Raw genomic sequence first — 20,322 nt, 5'->3', positions numbered from 1 at the left:
ATAAATACCGATCAGGTTTATGTTGAAAGACAATAGAAAACGTAGCCCAGATATGCAGTTTACAGTATTTATAGCTGTAATATCGAGGTGCCAGCACCGTAATTTCATGCCCCAATGAGAATGGCAAGGTCAAAGCAAATGCTTTGGCAGAGCATCTGCTAATATGGTGACTCATAAACAGGCACTGCGTGTATCAGGTGCACCAAATAATACAGTATAATGAAATACAGAATAGCTTTCCATTATTGTTCTTTTTTATGGTGTCGTCATTAGGTGTAATTTATGTCTTAAAAAAATTCATCTCCCCACAGGTCGATCTGAAATGGGGGTCCAGGGGTCATTCCACAGGTTTTGGAACCCATAATAAATTTCACAATCCCTTTTTTGTCTTTTCCTTTTATATGTAAAACTCACTTTCACCTTGTTCCTTTTTCTTTTGGATCTAAGGGCTCTTTCATTTGCTGTTGTCTTCTCCTAAACAATAAACAGATCAGAGCCGGGAACAACAACTTGGCAAGCTGTAATTTGACTAGAAAACAGCTTTAGGAATTTCCATGTATTTTATTTTGATGCTAGGTGAAAAACCTTTCATTTGCTGCATAAACAACATAACATCAAAGATGTAACCAGCCATTAAGATGTACATATATTATTGTCAATAGCTGCTTAAATGTAGAAAAAAAAAGACTTTACATTTCAAGGTGAAAGGAAGTGTTTGTAATTTTTTTTTTTTTTTCTCCTCTCTTAATTTGGTGAAACCGAGATCACTGCGCGTCTCACTCAATAGTCTGTCACCATGCAGTCTGCTGTGGTCAGATGAATCAGGAGTCCGGGGACACATTATTGCTTATTTGACAGTGCAGTCTGACTGCACAAACTCAGCACATGGCGCTCACCACTTCCTGGCACTCAGGACCTGCTGGAGACGACGAGCTGGCCAGTGCTCGCCTTCAATTATTCAACAATTTTCATGGCCGTTCCTTTGAGCATTTAAATAGGTGACGGGAGGGGACCTCCCCCTGGCATCAACCTTTTGGTAGATTATGAAAGAATTGGACTGCAGTTACACGGATAGGTTATAGGGTGATTTACGGTTATGATTAAACCTGCTGTTCAGATTAGACTCACAATTAAACCAATACAAAGAGAAAGACTGGTTCCATTCAGGTATTCTAGCTTATTATTTGTGTTTTCCCAGCACGGTTTGTGTTGGCAGCAGTTCTTGTTGATGTGGCTGTATGCTTCTCTTGAGAGATCACTACCAAAAACATTCATGTGTCTCTTTTTTGGTGTAGATCATTGGAAAAACTCCTCCTGACTGTGTGAATCCACTGAGTCCCGAGAGAAAACCGCAAGTCAGAAGCTCGGTTTTAAAGGGGCTTTTCTAACAGTGAAACCAGGGAAATGTGTTTCAAGAAAAAAAGAAGAAAACAACAACTCATGTTAAGTTGATCGCACAGATGCTATTAAGCTGCACTGAGAAGTTTACAGCGTTATAATGTAAATGTAGCTGATTCTTCATCACGAGACACGCCGCAGTTATTCAGCTCTCAGTTGTGCATCTTGTTCCAGTTTTGGTTCTCTCTCTTCGGCTTTCTCTTAATCATTTTGTCATAAATGGGTTAATGTTGTTTTTTTTTTAATTGTTCTTCATCAAAAGTTGTAATTATTTCCTTTGTTTAGACAACGATGCTCATTAAAAGATGAGACCCACAGCAATGGCAGCATATGGCATCTGAAATAAAATCCTTTCTTGCCACAAAAGGAGATGTTCATATTAGATTTTTTTTTTTCCTCCTCCCACTCTGATTCTCCATCAGGGAGCCCTTTGCAATTTAATCATCACTAAAATCATTAAAAAGATCTGAAGATTAAATTATATTGGCATTTGCAAAATTATGTAATACATTTACATTACAATGAAGAAATTAAAATAATGCATTTTCGCTGTCTGGGGTGTATGAAATCTCCACATGGGAAATATAACTGGAGAAGTGGACAGACTCTTATTTTCTTTGCCTTTGGTGGCAGTTAATAGGCTAGCAGGGTTTCAGATTTCATTTTGTGAACCTTTCCGCACTATCTTCCTCTGATGGATGTCCCTGAAACAGAAACTCTCGGTGGAATTTCTGAATTATGAAGTGAAAATACATTTCCAAGAAGACTGGCTGGTAAAACAGAGCGAGAGTTGACGTACTTTCTCCAAAATTGTACTTAAAAGATTTGTGGAGAGCTTGGGAAGTATTTAAAGTCTGCTTTATGACAGCCAGGGAACCGTTCGGCGTGTTCCATTATCACGTAGGATGTCTTAAAGCTTGCGTGTCTTGATTTCAGGACTGACGGATGAAGAGGTGGAGCTGGCCATTCAGCGCTCCGGCAGCACGGAGGAAGTCCTGCCTGTCGTCCCTGTGGCGCCGCCACATCAGCTCCACCACGCTGCCCACCTCGCTCCTGTGCCACTCAGTGAGTACATGCACCACCTGTGCAGCGTCTCATCGCCAGAGAGTTCCTTGTTGAGTTTGATTCCAAATCAAACACGTTTTCCATCCTGCTTTTCGAAACCTGTACACACACTCACTGTTAAACTTTCCAAGTACTTGGATCTTTTAACATGTTTAACCATGTGTACCCGGTCGTATTTGGCAAGATTGTGAATTCCAGACGCAGGGAATGTGGAACTGCACTGCTCAGTCTGATGGAGTCTCTTTTTGCCATTCCGTCTCAAGAGGTTCCACCCTGGCAAGACCCCACGCCGCAACCTGTATCTTTATTACCCCAGGAGGTTATGAGTGCTGTCCACTGATTTACCAATGCAGAATGAAGTCCGCGTAATGCTTAACCCATATGACAATGATTCCAGATGTATTCCACCCTCATTTATTACCACACTGTCCTTGACTCCCCCGGCATCTCATGTTTTGTAATGAAAGTGATGTTGATGGGATGGCCATGTAGTTAGGGAGACTCGCGGCGCTCTGTCCATAGTGGGGGGTTTTATATCAAAGCTGCTATAAGGGAGCTGCATAATGAGGTGAGAGCGGGGAGTCTTGTGTGGGGGGTCACGCCGAAAAGAGGGGGCTACCTCCCTTTGATGTCCTTCTTATGGGGACGGTGTACAGGGACCCGCATCCATCTCTGTCGAAGTAATGGATACTCTGATCTCTATTTCCACACGGTAGAAGGACAGGAAGGCCTCCACTGAACCCAATAAATTTGAGAGGAGATTGGAAAAACGGGGGATGGAGACCACAGTTCCACAGCTTAAGTGACCAAATAAAAAAAGGAAGATGGCAGAATGGAAGTGGTGTCGAAAAAGGGAGAGACAGAGGAAGAATGGAAGGTCCTGACGGTGGTGGGTGGGGGGGAAAGAGCAAGTGAAGACCCCTGGTGATGCAGTAAGGCTTGTTCAGGGTCAACCACCCATCCCAAGGACTCCGAGGCCTTTCAGATGCATGGTATTCTGGGATGGCTGGCAGTCTATCTCAGCTATAATGTTGATGAAGACCCAAATTTATGTGGTTACCATATGGATGTTGGAGAATGATTCAAAATTTTCGATAGGAAAGGTTACGGGTTCACCCGCTGAATGCCGCCACAGCAATGAGGCTTGCCCTTGAGTGAGAAGGATAAAAAGAAAAAGCTTTCACCTTGAAAAAGGTACCGTATAGTCTTGTATGACAGTGGGTCTCTCATTTTATTTGCATGTAAAATCACGCTGAGGCTACGGCACAAGATCAATCTGGTTTGCTTACTTCAAACCAGTAAACATGAACCACATGGAACCCATTAGGTGGCATCACAAACTGTAATAGAATATGTGCTTCAGTGGCCCAGCGTCTAATAATTTCCTATTCATTTTTGACCCACCAAAGTGAATAAAAGAGAAGAAGAAGAAGAAAAAAACAAAACGTCATATTTCCTGCAGATCTGTTTGTTGTTTAGTGACATTTTCAGCTGAATGCATCTCTTAAGTGGGGAATTTCCACCTTGACAGACAGTTGGCCTACCAAGATGACAGCTTGCACAATGACACACTTTCACATGATCTGTCACTCAGCAAGACAGTCAACTGCTCGACGCACAAATACGCACTCCCTTACCTTTCTGTTTATTTTACAAGGTTTATACACAAATGCTCCACTTCCCACCCCACCAAGAGTGAAAAAAAGGAAAAAAAAAAAAATGTGGAAGACAATGGGTGTCCTTTATGAAACAGCAGGATGGGGAGTGCTTGTTTGCTCTGATGCTTAACCCTTATGGTTCACATAATCTGTGTAAATATGGATGATTGCTGCATCACGCAGAGAAAACATGTGGAGCACTTAGTTTAAAAAGTACATTTTGAATTTTTTTTTTTTAATTCAATTTGATTTGTTCTAAACCTGTAGATTGGAAGACGCTCCACTCAGTCGACCCAGCTCAAACCCTTATGGTTTCCAATTTTTTCTGCTTCATAAACTGTGAAGAAAAAGTGCCTAATATATCTCATAAAGTAACTAATAATGTGTTATTCAAGGTATGTCTCCCATTCATAGTCTTTTCTTTTTTTCGTTGGCTTCAAACAGTAGTTATTATATATGAATTCAAACAACTGAAGACAAATACTGTCCCCAAACACTGAGCGTATTGACCAGAGAAGGTGTTTGTCTAAACCAATGCTGCCGTTATAATACAATATTTAACCCCGTTTGAATTTGTACGAGCGTCAGACATCACAGCCGGTCGTTTCTTCAATCGCGGAGCTGGGTTTTTCGATGAATGCTGAATGTATTTTCCTGTCGTTTCACACATCTGTGGGCTTTCCATTGATTTGATTTCTATACAGTGTGAAAATCAATTAGCTGACACGTGCTTGTGAAACTTGCTTGCGTTGTGTAATCCATCACAATGAACGCTTGCATTCCTCGTGCAACTACAAGTTACATTATCACAGTGGCCTAATGTAGCGTGCCTGATTTGTTGTTTCCAAAGATCAGTATTTGACCCTGTTTCCTCGCCATGTCCAGGCCCGGCAGGCTACAGATGGAGGGATTACGGCGCCCTCACCATCATCATGGCGGGCATAGCGTTCGGCTTTTATCAGCTGTACAAGGCAAGTTACGCCGCGCTCGTTGGAGCAGGTGTCCTCGTCCGATTTTGTTTTCACACTGAATAATGTTTTAACCCCCTGCTTCCTTACATGTGTCTGTTCTACCTCTGCTGTATATTGCATTAAATTGGTGGGCATCAGGTTATGATAAATTATGGTGCCGGAATAGCAGACGCCTCTGCGCTACGTAACGACACTCTGGTCTTGTTATTAAAGCTCGCCTGCTTTGCGTCAAAGCATGATCTCATTTGAACTCCCTCTTTTTAACTTCCCCGTCTCTCCTCCTCTCAGTTAATGATTTTTTTTTTCCTTAAAAAAAAAAAAAAATTTGCTAACACAGCACACCACTATTTTTTTTTTTTTTTGACGTCCACCAGTCTAAAAATAATCACCCTGGTTTTTATCGGGCTTAGCAGCCATTGAACATGAGCTCATGAGGCCCTTTGTCCCCGGTGACATTAATCCCATAGTGGTTGTTAGTAGTAGTGTGAGTGGCATGTGGAAGCCATTACTCTGGTTTTAGAGGAGAACAGGAGCTCCAGCAGTAGCTCTTGGCCTCGGTGACAGGCTGCTCTCCCTTTGTGCGCCGGAGAGACGGGGAGCGCCTCCCGTGTTCGTACATATGCCTCCCTGACCCCGTCAGGCGCGCTCGCCGCTCCTCAGATCCTGTTATGACCGATTATTTTGAAGCTTCGAAGCTCCCGTCTCGGCAGACAAAAACACACCCTGTAGCCGTCCGCCGTTTTCCCCCCACGTACAGCGGGGTTTTTGCCAGCCACGAGTCGCCTGGGAGGTGGGATTCCCCGGTGGGACGGCGCAGGTTGCTGTCATGTCACCAGAGCGCGGCGCCAGCCGCACCATATGTCCAAGCTTCTGCCCATACTTTATTTATGTTATGGTGCACCTTGTAAACACCACACTCCCAGCAACCCACTTATTAATTACCACGTGTTGACACCCATTTAATCTTTTTCTCTAAAAAGTGTTTATTACTCGCGCTGGCGTGGCGGCGTGCCACCTGAGCTGGAGAGAAAACCCGGCGGAGAGCCGCCAAGTGGCCACCAGCGATCCAGTCATTCAGCTCTGAACAAAACGCTGGCATACAAAAAAGCCCCAAAACACACACAGTCACCGTTTTATGATTTTGAAAGCAGTTCAGTGAGGCCCGTCAGGAACATACTGATTCGATTTGGTGAACTTGGCTCGTCACACACTTGTGAGGGAGTCGGTGAGAAGCTCACCAACTGCTCATCAGGGTAACACTCACACTGGATAACAAACATCCTCATTTGGCTGTCAAACACGCATATCATTTGGTGGAGTTCTGTTTATCGAGTGGCGAGGAGACGATAAACAACATGACATTGTTTTTGGTTTTGGGAGACAGTTTTTTTTTTTTTTTTTCTTTCCTGTAGACGTGTCTTTATCTTTTTCTCCTCATTTCATTTACGTTGCTGAAAACATTTAATTCACAAAATATGTTATCATCGTCAACAAAAAATCATGTTAATCACATAACTTCAGGTATTCAAACGATTAGCAAGTGGTTTCTCATACACGTATGATCGGTCTGAATCAGTTGTACTAACATGTTTGCTCCAATTCATCCAATTCAGGCTGGACTCTAGTTAAATGATACCTTTGACCCTGTCCTGCCGAGTCCATGTGGCCTTGTCTTTTCCTCATCTTTCTTGCCTCTTTCCGCCAGAGCGAAGTGTAATATTGTGCCATGCTTTTAATTGCAGAAATACATCCTTCCCCTCATTATGGGGAGACGAGAGGACAAGCAGCATCTGCAGAGGATGGAAAGCAACATCGCGGCAATGAGTGGCACGCTGACACAGACAGGTGAAGATTAATATCTTCATCACTTTCTCCCTCCTTAACATTTTCCCTCATTTATCTGTCGCCAAAATCGGGGGGCCCCGCACGTTTTTAACAAATGACGCCGCTGTCATTTCGCTTTAATTTGAAATTGCTTGTTTACTGTCAGGCTCGGGCTCAATTAATTACGTTTCGCTGAAAAGCTCTTAACCTCGGAATATTAATGAGTTGGGAAATGACAACTTTTCTTCCACCCCCAACCCATCCCCTCTCACTCCCCCTTTCCATCCGTCTCTCCCCCCTCCTCCCGCCTCCCTCCCTTCGGCAGCCTCACCCCCGTCCAAACCTCCATCGCCATCATCATCATCCACCCTCTTCCCCGTAGGTGGGCAGAAAGTTCATTTTAATTTTGTGTGCATGTAGGCACACGGTTGTGTTTGTATGCCGGGTGTGTGTGTGTGTGTGTGTGTGTGTGCGTGCAGTACGGCGCTGTGTGGCGTCTGGGCTCAGCACCGGCCCTAGTGTGATTAAGTGCACAGTGACAGGTGCGGCTCCCATGTTGGACAGGTGAGGAATCTCAACCTGGCTGTCAGACGTAGAAACCGAGAGAGAGAGAGAGAGATGCTTTCCGAGCTCTTCGTCAGTATAATTAAAAATCCGGAGAGGCGTAAATGAGAGAAGCACTCTGAGAAACTTTGATCTCGTTAGCGGCGGTGTTGAACCGGAGTGTGTTTTCACCTGAAATGTTCCAGTCCCCGTATGAGACCAGTGGCCTCGCGCAAAAATGAGTGGTTTCATTACTGATAACTCTATGAACAGTTCATGTTTATTCTGTGTTTTCTGAGATTGTTTAAGTTAAATACAATAAGCTGATTAAAGACAAAAGGTACCAGCACATTTAATCAAACAATGAAAGCATTAAAAAAAAAATAAGAGCTTGTACAGAATACATATAATTGATTTCCTTTATATTTTATGTATTTTAATCAAGTTGATTCCTTTTCCAGGCTTTATTAAGTTTCTGCCTGTGTGGTGCATTAAGCTCGCTTTAATTACTGAAATGAACGTCAGGAAAGTGTTTGCATTTTTTTTTCTTCTTTTTTTTTTTCCCCCTCCATCCGCCTGATTGTCACCTGTATTTTCCGGGATCTCTGGGAAAGCTGTGTAAACTCGCAGCGGACTTGTGTTTAGCTAAAGAGGAACAAAGTGGAGCCAAACTTATGTCATAAATTTGATCTCATCAGTTAAAGGCAGCCATCCTTTGTTTGATTGTCCCTCCGTCTACAAAGTAAAACAAATTGAGAAGTGGAGTTTACGGCTTCTGTCACGGATCTGCGCGGAGCGGATGAAAATACGGCTGTTATCATTTTATCCAGTCACACCCATGCTATTGTTTTCTGGCAGGCTCAGGTTAGTGGAGGGCAGCAGTTGCGTGTGATCACATGCGAGGTGCGCCACCCTGAATCTGATTAACAAATATGTGCTCTTTTATGGTCATTTTCACCCAACTATGCAAACAGGTTTCCTCTGGCTCTTTCACTGCCCATTCTTCTTCTACTTATCACTTTTTGGAGGCTTGCCAACGTGCAAATCCTGTTTTGTTTGTCAGCAAAGGCAGAATTTCACAGTACGTATCCTCTGGCGTTTTTTTCAAATAGTAGGTGAGACTTCCGTGGTGGAGAAGGAGGGAAAAAAAACAAAAAAACACAGGTCTTTTCTTCAGCCAATGTGGGGAACTAATTTGCTATGACTGCAGTAGCCAAGCTGCTATTGTAGTTAATGACTGTTGTAGTTAACAGTTGGGGAGAGGGGTTGCAATTACACTGAGAGTTTTTCTCCCCCTTTGCTTTCCCTTTGTCTTCTTCTCCCTCTCTCTCTTCCTCGCTCTCCGCCACACTGAGTAATAGCGACCGACTGCCTCACCGCTGCCAATTGCTTGAACCCCCTTTTGTTAAAGTTCATGTATTTCTCTAGTGCCAGGCGCAATGAGGTGATGTATCCTTTTGAATGGGGACTACATTAGTCTCTCTCGCCAGCCCCAGCTCAAGAGTAAGGGCCTTGACTCCCATTATGATTTGCCTACAACTTCACACAGACAATTAATGAATGGATCTTGGATCTACTTCAGCGCGCCCAGGCTGTAATGGAATTGTGCGGCTGTTTGGGCACTCTTTGTTGGTGGGAGCCATATTGGTGACCAGCTGGCCATTAAAGACAGAGACGGGCCCGGACATATGTAGTGTACATTATATCGAGGTATTTACTGAATAATTTACTGAATACACAATGTGCGCCCTCCTCACAGCAGCTGCAAGCCTCACACATCATCTTGTCTCTGATTCACTTTCTCTCTCTCTCTCTCATACACACACACACACACACACACACACACACACACACACACACACACACACACACACACACACACACACACACACACACACACACACACACACACACACACACACACACACACACAGTTCAGCGACAGCCTCTTCCGATTCAAGCCCGGCCAAAGTCATTGACTTTATTATTATTCTTGGCTCCATATCTGTGATAACTGAGAGTGAAGAGTTATGCATTTTTGTCAAGTGTGTGAGCGGTACAAAGGAGTCAAGTTTGTGGAGGGACATGAAACGAGCCGGGCTGTGGACAGTTTGGCTGAAGTGGCTGAAAAAGTGGTGCCAATGGTAATTCGGGAGGCTGGCAGTGTGACCCACACATCTGGAGAAGCTGTTCTGTGGCGAGGCGGAATCAAAGACTAATAGGGCCGCTCTTGGTTTTGGAGCATTTTGAGCACACACCCTGTCAGAGTAACACCTTTTTAAGCGGGGATAGCCACAGTATTTTACTTTTATTGCCTTCTCTACTAATGTTTTTTCAGCCTCTGGGATCTGAAAGCGAGGAACAAACTGAAACTGTTTGCACATTTGACCAACAATCCTGCTCAAACTCATTTTATGTCGGATTCAGCATGCATGAAAAGATCAAACGCTCCTGCACCCCACCTATATTGATACAACTCCACCCATTTAAACACAGGTGCTACTGCAAGATATTAACGTCTTTGAAAGATCAAATATTTTTGCCTGTGTTGGTTTTTCAAAAGAAGCACAGCTCCCAGCCGGGCTCTGTCTTTTGTCCGGGCCCGGGTTAATGTGAGAGGAGGGTTCTTTACATCCCGTCCAGCCGGCTGCAGCTCAGGCTTTTAACCATTGGCCTGACAACCTCAGCAGCGGACCACCACAATATCTGTTGATGTTAATCCTATTAGGCTTGATTTAACACTTTACACGCCCATGATTTATATGAATGTTTATTGGTTTTCTGTAATATAATCAGCTCGGGGAAACTTAATGCATTGTTTGGTAATACACGCGTGACTGGAAGCAGGGGGCAACAAACTGTGCCCGGTGTTATTTGAAATCATACACCTTCGTCCAACACCAACACTTGAACTAATTCAATCTTCAAAGTCAATGGAAAAAGAACAATATTTATTAGGATTAGGGGGGACATTTTGTCTGGCAGCCTCCTCCCAAATGAGAGCCTTGTTTTTTCCTTTGTTGATCGTTTGAGGATTTAAGATGCATTAGAAGGCAGTGTCTGGGTGGATAATGGAAGGTTAGAGACTGTTATTTGATTTAAGTTCAGACACTAGAGATTAATACCTCCATCCTATGTGCTGTGCTCCCCCACCCCCCTTCACCCTCCCCACCTTCTACCCCCGATGCCTCGGACCAAAAAGCCACGACTAAAGTTACCGGGTATTAGCTTTGATTACAATTCTTAGAGGACGGCTTTGATCAGTGACACAAGTTGAGTTCTGTCGTCGTCTCTGGTGAGAAACTGTTTCAGATCGGTGGCTTCAAAATAACCCCATCGTGCAATCTCGCTCCTTTTCTTCTCTATGAATTTACTGTCTGTGTTTCTGCCTGGGCTTTTTTTTTTCCCCCTCACAGTCAGCCAGCTGCAGCAGACCCTGGCGTCTGTTCAGGAGCTTCTGATCCAGCAGCAGCAGAAAATCCAGGAGCTCACACAGGAGCTGACTGCAGCAGAGGTAACCACCGCTCCCGTCAGCAAACGTACAAGATGATGGCTTCTCTTAATTGAGAGTTCTGAATTATTCCACAATTGCTCCAGCTTGTGCCCTCACGGGTTTTACTGCTTAATTTTCAGTGACAGTTCATTTCTTGTTGAGGATAACCTCAACTTTTCTCATTGTCCCAACAGTTTCTTCCCTTTAATCATTTCAGTAAATGACATATTTGTGCTAGATGTGAAGCTTTCAACCATTTGGGAGTTACAGATTGCACCTTTAAAGTCCGTTATCGCTTGATTGATGTTTTTAAGGAAAGCCAGACAGGCTGTAACTTTGAAATGACTGAGGAGCTCACTAAACGTAAAGTTGCGGATTGAAAACATCAGATTGATGAGAACTGAAAAGAGGCTTCTGGAGGCCTCTGTGCACTAAAATCTTTAGCTCCGCTGGAGTCGTAACTACCTAAGACAGACAGCCTTATTATACTGTATATCATCAGAACACAAGCCACAAAAAAGTATGGTGCATCTCATCATAGGACCATAATCCTTAGCCGTATCGTATCCCTTCGCCTTGATTTTTATAGACAGTGTCCATAATCTACTCAGAATTGTAAGTGTTTAGATGAATCCGACGGAGCCATTGTTCTTAAAACTTATGTGCTGGGATGAAATGTTGCTTGCTTTTTTATAACGCCGCTCATAAATCGCTTTATGATCTCCAGGCTCTAAAAATTGCCTTGGAAGAGACAATCTTAGACAATGTTTTATGTCCACAGCTTGTTAAGCACATGGGTGTGTAACTGCAGCATCTGGATACTGCAGGAAAACATATGCAGACACATCTGCTCGGGCACAAACCAGGAAGAAAAATACGGATTTCTCCCCCGCGCGAGCTTTATCAAAGGCTGACGACTCATAGCTCATTTTCTGCCTCTTCCGGTTGCCAGCGTCCCGTTCTCTCCGTGCGTGGGGTAGAAAACAGTCCAGCCAGGCGGTGACGTGTGCAGCGCATACATTGGAGCTCTGATCTGAGTTGAGTCCACGCTGATCTGAAACGGAAATGTTTTAGATATGTTTTTTTTTTTTTTTCAGACAGGAGGTCCAATTTAAACAATGAGTTCCCCACAGCCTAAAAGGATGTTATTTCTTTTCACTCGTCATCCCTAAATCACAGATTGAATTAAAAAATGTCTACTTCATTTGCTATGAGTGCCTTGTTGGACAGCAGTAGTGTATAAAAAGTATATTTCCCATCAAAACACCCATTAAACAAATCATAAACTCTGCTTTATAGTTATAGTGTTGATCTTAAATTTTCTCTGTGAGTCGACACCAGGCCCTCTGTTGTCTCCGGCCATGGGGGAAATTGGGAAATTGTTTTCAGGTCTCGGGTATTTGATGAGAAACACATGTTGGAGCTGGGGAGCTACTTATCATTCACCGTTTGCGGTTTTCAGGGTTTGCTTCACCACGCTGCTCAAAGCGCGCCACGCTTAGCAATTATACCTCTCAACACGGAAATGTGCCTTTAACCCAAAACATATGGAGACTTCTGTTTCCCTCAGCTGCTAAGTAAACATTTCTCCGAGTTTGAAACCGCTCGGCTGCGGCGCGCGTCTGTCCCCAAAACCGGGGACCTCATTATGGGAGCCGGTTTAGACGGACTGACTCATGTCCCCACATTTCCAGATTTTCTGCTTCTTTTCACCATAGTCTAGTTCCACTGATTGTGTAAAGATGTGCTTCTGTGCTCCTCCAGCAGTGCTCAGGATGGATCTGCCTCGGGATGATTCATCCCCGATGTTAAACAGCCGAGTGTATTTCTGCTCCATTATCATTACAAATCTGCCTGTTAACTGTGTTTGCCCCGCTGTCTCAACTCGCTGATCGTTCTCTTTATTAGTGGATACTACATTGAAGATTAGAAACCACCCCCTTGCTCGCGTGAGACGAACTGCCAGTGGGGAAAGTGCATAAATAGAGTGAAATCAATTGCGCTGTAGCAGTGTTTCCACTCAAAAACACTCCTCTGGGGACTTCCTTTTGAAACTAATTCCATCATAAATATACATGTGTTACACGAAAACACACTGTCTGCCGGCGGAATAACTGTGAATTAATTTGCCTTCAGACACTCTTAAACAAGGCTTGTTAAAGATCTTATCTTGTTGCTAATGGTCCACAAGCATTTATCTTCATTTAGCCAGATGCGCTGCCGTCCTTGGGTGCTGCTAAGAGTTGATGGTCTTTTTTTTTTCCCCCCCCTTCTTCCTTTGCTTGTAATATATATATTATTTTTTCTTTCTTTTTTTCATTTTTTTCTTCTGAAGCACTTATTTAACCAGCGGAAATAAGCCGACCTCTATCACACCCAGGCGCCCACCTGAGACGTATTAGTTACAAGGCTTCTGAACCAGTTAGAGGAAATCTTTACTATGACCAGTGTTTACTTGGTGAAAACACACAGGGAGACAGCTCGGCGTGGGGGGGATAATTTGATAGGTATAGCTCCCCTCTGATTGGTTTACCTTGCGCTGTTTTTGCTTCGGCTGTTTGGTTTGTTTGTTTGCTTGAGCATAAAGCTTTCTGCGATGCGCGGTGCCAAGTGGAGACTTATATCCCCCCCTCTTCAGGCCACACAGAGCCCTCAGAGCCCTGCACCTGTACGCTAAGACGTGGGGTATACAGCAAACAGCAGAAAAAAAAAGATAGGAGATAAGCACATTCACAACTCTGAATCTTGATTTTTTTTTTTTTTGTTTTTCCTAAAACACTTTTTATATGCACCAGAAAACTTTGGATGTCAGATGTTTGACATCTGAACAGCTACATTTATGTGACAGATCAGTACAGTAAACATTTAGTTCTTAAAAGTGAAAAAAACTCACTCTAAGTTTTGTCATTGCCAAGGAGAGCAAGGTCAGTACCAAGATAATATAGTTTTGACTGAATGCACTCGGAGTAAAAACATATTTATAAAATAGCTCAAAGCTATTACCCAGCATTTAAGATTACTAACACAGAAAAAACACATGCATGGATTTGTGTAGGTGGATTAAAAAAAAGATAATAAAACATGGAGGGGATTAAATCTAAATAGAAACGATTCCTTCAACTCGTGGCATTTAGGTGAGGAATCGTGTCTTGAACTGCTTTTAAAACGCCCTCATTTAGTAATCATAGGTGGTGAATAACTGCAGAGGTTAAATATTTGGATCAGCATTTTGTTGAAACATCCCGACTTACACACCGCACGCTCTATTGGACACGTGTCAGCACTTCAGGTGGGGCTTTTAAAGTTGACGCACTTCAATTCTCCGCCGTTACTGATACCCCCACCACTCAGCCTCCACCCAAGCACCTAGTGCACTTAACACACCATTCTCACACAGCGCCCGTGTGCGTGTGTGTCAGTGTGTGTGTGTGTGTGTACACACACTGACATAATGTATCTCTGAGCTGAAATTCAGCCCTGGCCCAACATTTAATTAGGTTTCTTCAGACTTAATAAGACATATGTCAGAGTTAGTGTTGTGTGACAAGCCTTGATGTGAGATATTATATGGGGCTGCTTTGTAGATAATGCATATTATGTATGTAGCTGGTGGTTAACAAGTCTGCACCAAAAGCCTTCTTTTCCTAGGCTGTGTCATATAATTATAGCGAAATGATCACATTTCACTTATTTGGAGAAATCGGCCTCTTTCTTAAGCTCATTCAGTGTCTCGGAAATCTTTTAGCGCAGCCCATTGCAGCAATTAATTTTTTTTTCTTCCCCGGCATAAAATGAGAGAGAAGCAGGATCCAGCCTTATTATACGCGTGCCTTGGGGAGGCGAAGGATTAAGATGGTTCTAATGAGGTGACGGCTGTAATAAGAGTGTCTTCAGCAGGCCTCCGATGCAGCACCTCTAAAACCAGGCTCCTTATCAACGGGGTTTAGGAGCCGATAAGAGGCCAAAAAAGCCTCCTTACCCCCTCGCCTCCTGTTTCAGTCTCCCTTCACTTCTCCTCCTCTGCCTCCCACTACATCCACCGCAAATGAGTCTGATCCCTTTCAGATGTGATTCAATTAATTTCTCTTAGATTTAATTACAAGCGAAAGAGTCCAAGTTATCCCTCTCCCCTCGATAGGGGGTCTGCGCTTCCTAACAAGCTTCCTCTGGTGAGTCAGGAGAGTCTTAATTACAGTTTTTACTTTTCTTTTATCCCACTTTTCTCCTCGTCTGCTCCGTCTACTCCCCCTGGTCTCGTCAGTCTGTCCGCTCTCACATAGGTTTGTGTTTTTTATGGACAGTGGACTAAAAATGAAGACCAGCGCTGTACTTCCCCGACTCAACATTTTGCTGTTGTAGCCACATAATCCTGTCTTTTCTGAAATGGTTGGATTCTTCACACACTTTTTTTTTGCACACTTTCCTGATAGAAACCCTAATTATTGGCATTAGTTGAGCAGACATTCCAGCAGCTGCTGATTTTATCAGTATATTCTTGTCTTTTAGTAAAACTCAAAACTCATCCTTTTTTTTTTTTTTTAAATCTCCTATAACCAAAGTCCATCCCTCAAAAAGTGCCACAGAGACAGATTTTCGTCAGCGATTTGCCATTCAAATGCTTTTCAGTTGAACCCTGTAGCATTTCACGCCGCAGCGCCGTTTGTGTGTGTGATAACACGTGCCTTTGATAAAAGACCAGAAGAACAAAACAAACTGCTAAGCTTTGGTCTGCCTTCATGAATGTGGCCATTGTCCAATATAGTCATTATCCAAAACACTGCGCACTGGCCTAATCTTTTCTAGATAGTATGAAAAAATTATGTAAAAGCTGCATGATTCCCACTCACCGGACTCTCTGGCTGCATAAAGGTGGCTGCATTAAGTCTGTTTGTCCTCCCTTCTGTCATCAATAACAGGCGGTTTGATGTTTATGGTGAAAGATGTCCTAACTACACAAAACATGTGGCCTTTAGTATTTGCACTTGCCACATTTGTTTGACCAGCTTATCCCTTTTTTAAGCTTTAAAAAAAAAAAAAAGTGTATTTGTTTTTATGTCGCTGACAGTGAGCAGCGAGGATCTGTTGAAACACCTACAGGTAAACTGACTTTGTGCTGCGACCCAGCATGTGACCTCAGAACTGTGTGTGTGTGTGTGTGTGTGTGTGTGTGTTTGTGTGTGCGCGCATGCACTTTTTTTTTTCTATCTCACTTGTGTTTTTCCGACAGGCATCGTCCTCAACCAACCGCATCCTGGACAACCAGACAGTGGCTGAGCTGAAGGCTGAGATCGCCTCTTTGAAGGGCTTACTGCTCAGCAGGTAACAAAGTCATCCAGACCCCTGACACATGAAACAGTCTGTGTGTGTGGGTGTGTGTCTGAGTGTATGGGAAGCTTTAGGACTTAGCGCTTATGTACACTTTTGAGTTACTCTGTGTGGTCCATTCAAACTGTCTCTCACTTTGTCTCACACCAAGTATTTTTGGTTTGAATGGCGAACGTCCAAATGTTTCTCACATCATAGTTATCATAGTAGCTGTTTGGATTCCGTAGCCCCCCAAAAATAACAATATATTTCCTTTCCTGGTACAAAATAAATAAAGCCAAAGCCTGTTGGGGAAATGGCAAACAATCCAAATCCCAGATTGTTCCTGCCACTGCGTCCCCGTCGGAGCTCTGTGGTGCCCCTCCCAGAGCAGGCCGGTCCCACACGGCCGTCTGAGCTTCCCATGTGTGGAAAGTGTTCCAGCAAACCTCATAAGTTGACCTTCAGTCGGAGCCTGCACGCCGTCCCCGCAGGTCTGAGCTCAAAGAGAGATGATCAAGTAGAGAACCGCCCTGATGCAATCATCTCTGCTCTCTGTTACAGTACCATACTGCCCTGAAAAGTTTGAATAAATGAAACAAAAGACACGTAATGTCCCATTGCTCTTGCAAATTGCTCGCTTGATTGCACCATTTCTTTTACTTCACAACATGCCAATTAGCATACATCAGCTGGTTGTCTGTGTTTTAATGCTTTTATATGCTATATATAGGCTATCCACACGCAGTATGGTTGCTCCAGTTTAGCGTCTCCAGTTTAAATTAAGGGAGAAATCTGCAATGTGAGATGAAAAATGTGTATTCTTAAAAAAAAAAAAAAAAAAAAAAAAAAAAACATCGTCGAAATCCGGTTGTGGCTGCTCTGTCTGAGGCACTTTGTGTTACTATTGTGCCGAGGTCTCACTAGACACCGGCAGATATCGCCTCATTTTTACCAGCTTTGTTCTTCAATCTTGTCAGGCACAGCCCAGCTCAGCCGTGCCCATTAGCATGCATGATTATGTATCAGTGTCTATAATGAAGCCTGCAGTAAGATTGTACATCAGAAAACCAGCAAGGACTTAAATTGCTTCAGAACTGTCTAGTTGAGCATGTTTTGTTCACCTCATACATTCTAATCAGCAATAATCCCTTTTGTCATTTGCTTTCTTGACTCGGCTCTGACTCTCACGTTGAGTTTTCAGGCAAAGGCTCGAATCGCAGCATAAAAGCTGCGTGTCGCCATCTGTCTCCAAACCCGTTCATGTCCCGTTCAAATGATCCGAATCATCTCCAAACTGTTTCTTTCCTTTTTTTTTTTTTCTAAACACCAATAAGTGCTGAAACCATTCAACGTTGTCTTTTTGATCTTAAAAGCTGCAGTGGGTGTAATTAAAAAATCTTAGAGCAGCTTTGCCAGGTGTGGTGAACATCTGGCTGTTTGGGGGGAAAAAAATCTATTTTTCTCTGCTGCAATTACCGGAATTAAATCGCATGCCTGGTGTGTGGCTGCATGCTAACATGTGAACCAGCGTTGTGTTCAGGCTACGTTCACGCCGCCGGAGGAAGTGGGGCCGATTGTTTTAGACATGTCTGATTTGTTAATGCTAGTTGGTTGTCAGTCAGTTTTCTTCACTGCTCTTCCCCCCCCCCCTCCCCTCTGCAGGAGGCAGTTCCCTTCCACTCCCGCCATACCCAAGATCCCGTCGTGGCAGATCCCCCTGATGCCGCCGTCAGCGTCCGGCTCGCCCGGCGTGAACCACACCAACAGCAGCAGCGACATTTCCCCGCTCAGCAACGAGTCCACCAACTCCTCCCCCAGCAAAGATCCGCTCCACAGCTCCCAGGATGCACTGGGAGGGCCCGACGGAGCCCACGTTCTCAATGGGGACATCAGCACGGCGCTGCCTCCAGACCAGGTCCGCATGGAGGTGCAGGGCGAGGAGGAGAAGAGGGACGACGAGGACGATGTCAACCACGAAGAGGAGGAGGAGGAGGAGGAAGAGGAGGAGGGGGGGCTGAGCATGCAGACGGAAGACCGGCGAGGCGGCGATGGGCAGATTAACGAACAGGTGGACAAACTGAGGCGGCCCGAAGGCGCCAGCAACGAGAGCGAGGTGGACTAGACCGCAGCAGGAAGCGCCGAAACGCCTCTCCAACCTTCCCGCCTCGTCTCTGCCCACATGACGCCTCTCTCTCTCACACACACACACACACACACACACACACACGCCGTTTTCTTCTTCGATTCATCCACTTTTTTCCCTCTCGTGTCTGTAACCTGTCACTGTAAACCGTCGTTCTGTGGTGGAGACCGAGGGGCAGGCCGGGGGTGTGAGAGATGCAAAAGTGACAAATACTTGGAGTGTGTGGTGACACACAGATCACCACCATTTGCTTTTCATCTGGCAAACTGAATGCGTGCACAGCGACCCGAGCGAAAACGGCGTTTTCCCCGAGAGGAGAACGGAGGATCAGGCTGGCCGCGCGCAGCTCCGACCGTGTGACTTACTGCTTTTAATTTCCACGATTTAATCAGATAATTCACAGCTTTGCCTTAGTGTCCTTGTAATTGTACCGAGGCTCTTATGCAGACCAAAGAGGCGGCGCCGCGCGCACACAATGTCTCCGCTGTACAAGTGCAGCTCCGGGTCAGGAATCATATGTTGGCGCTTGAGGCTCAAAGTTACGGCGAGCTTCAGGTGGAGCGTAAGCAGAGTTTGTCTCCCTGTTGACGGCAATAGGAGAGGACAAGCTCTTCCAGGGCCGGAGCTTTTAGCCTCTTTTATGTGTCCTTTCGCATTGCTGTCAGTCTGTCAATAATTCACAAGGCCAGCAGGGTGGCATTTGGGTGAAATAAAAGCCCTGAAATTCGAGATTAGAATGTGATGACGGGCTTTGTTCCACACCGGTGTCAGAGTGCTCGTACGCTCAAAGGAGGGGAAGATAAATGCTTTTTCCCCCGCTTTCCTTTTTCACCCAGGGCTTGAATTGTGCATCTCTCGCGAGTGTGTGTGTGTGTGTGTGGCAGCTAGAAAAGAAAAAAAAAAAGGAAAAAAAAAAAAACCCAACCCAGACTGTCTGCTGAGCTGTATCTGTGTCTCCAGCAGGGCAGCTGATTTGGTTTGTGAAGTATGTTAATAATCAAATGATCAACAAATAACAGATGTATTAGTTCATGCAGCTTGAAATGTCAAGGAGGCTAAAAGCGGAAATCTAATACAGAAAGCCCAGTTGCATTGTATCATTTTCTGTGACAAACCCTCCGGTCCAAATTACGTGGGGCTTCCTACAGTGAGTAATCTTTACAGAAAACGGCGCCAATATTTTGTAATTAAGCTGCAGTAAGGCGACGAGCGCCGCCACACATGGAAGTTGCAGAACTTGTATTGCTGTTTTTTTTTTTTCTTTCTCTATCTCTCTCCGTGTGGAGGTGGATGGAGGGGAAGTAGAAAAAAAAAAGCCCCGTGATTGAAAAGGAAAGTAATAAATGAATACTTGACTTATTGAATTACTCACTCAGTGTGCAGCTGACAAGAAGAGTCCATGAGTGAGAAGAAGGAATATCAGCTCTCGCCGCGTTTCCTCTTCCGTCAGAGGAAAACAGGACGAACTGGAGCTTTTTCAGTTGAGAGTAAGTGAAAGTGCTGAACGATACTGTAAAGTCTGTTTTTGTTTTTGGTGGATGGACACCTTTTGTTAAAATAAGCACTGAATCATTGTGTCATTACGTCTGTGGTTTAAAGGACTGGTCCTCTGTAACCTGCTCAGCACTGTATCACGTATCGGCCCACCCTGTAATAAATCTGGTTCATCTCCAGAAGAAGCTTCGTTATGTTTATTTGAAATCATCCCAACTTGACACACTTTATTTAAAGTGAACATTTTTCACAAATGTGACACAGAACGATTAAGATTTTCAGATTATTTTTTATGTTTACAGGTGCAAGAAGGTTAATTTTTTCTGATGGTCTCTATAACTTTAGATGAAATATTGTACATCCAGTATATCATCTTTGTCCTCTAAATGAATAAATTGTCTGATTTCCATATTTTATTTTTAAGTA

General features: G+C 44.1%; 1 protein-coding gene across 3 annotated transcripts in view; it reads left to right on the top strand.

Moving 5' to 3' along the window:
- pex14 (peroxisomal biogenesis factor 14) overlaps positions 1 to 19,867 on the top strand; it is a 43,736-nt gene extending 23,869 nt beyond the window's left edge. For 2 of the 3 annotated variants that reach the window (XM_030118656.1, XM_030118654.1), the window contains exons 4-10: positions 2,335 to 2,463; positions 5,007 to 5,092; positions 6,835 to 6,937; positions 7,242 to 7,298; positions 10,876 to 10,973; positions 16,180 to 16,271; positions 17,922 to 19,867. In XM_030118656.1, the coding sequence (XP_029974516.1) occupies positions 2,335 to 2,463; positions 5,007 to 5,092; positions 6,835 to 6,937; positions 7,242 to 7,298; positions 10,876 to 10,973; positions 16,180 to 16,271; positions 17,922 to 18,381 (1,025 nt within the window). In that variant the 3' untranslated portion in view covers positions 18,382 to 19,867. The remainder of the gene's footprint in view (positions 1 to 2,334; positions 2,464 to 5,006; positions 5,093 to 6,834; positions 6,938 to 7,241; positions 7,299 to 10,875; positions 10,974 to 16,179; positions 16,272 to 17,921) is intronic. The other variant, XM_030118657.1, reaches the window with a different exon arrangement.
- Positions 19,868 to 20,322: the final 455 nt, after the last annotated feature.

Source organism: Salarias fasciatus, chromosome 20 (assembly GCF_902148845.1).
Source record: "Salarias fasciatus chromosome 20, fSalaFa1.1, whole genome shotgun sequence".
Taxonomy (NCBI): domain Eukaryota; kingdom Metazoa; phylum Chordata; class Actinopteri; order Blenniiformes; family Blenniidae; genus Salarias; species Salarias fasciatus.
The sequence above is the reverse complement of the archived record's forward strand: the minus strand, read 5'-3'. Positions and strand labels throughout refer to the sequence as shown.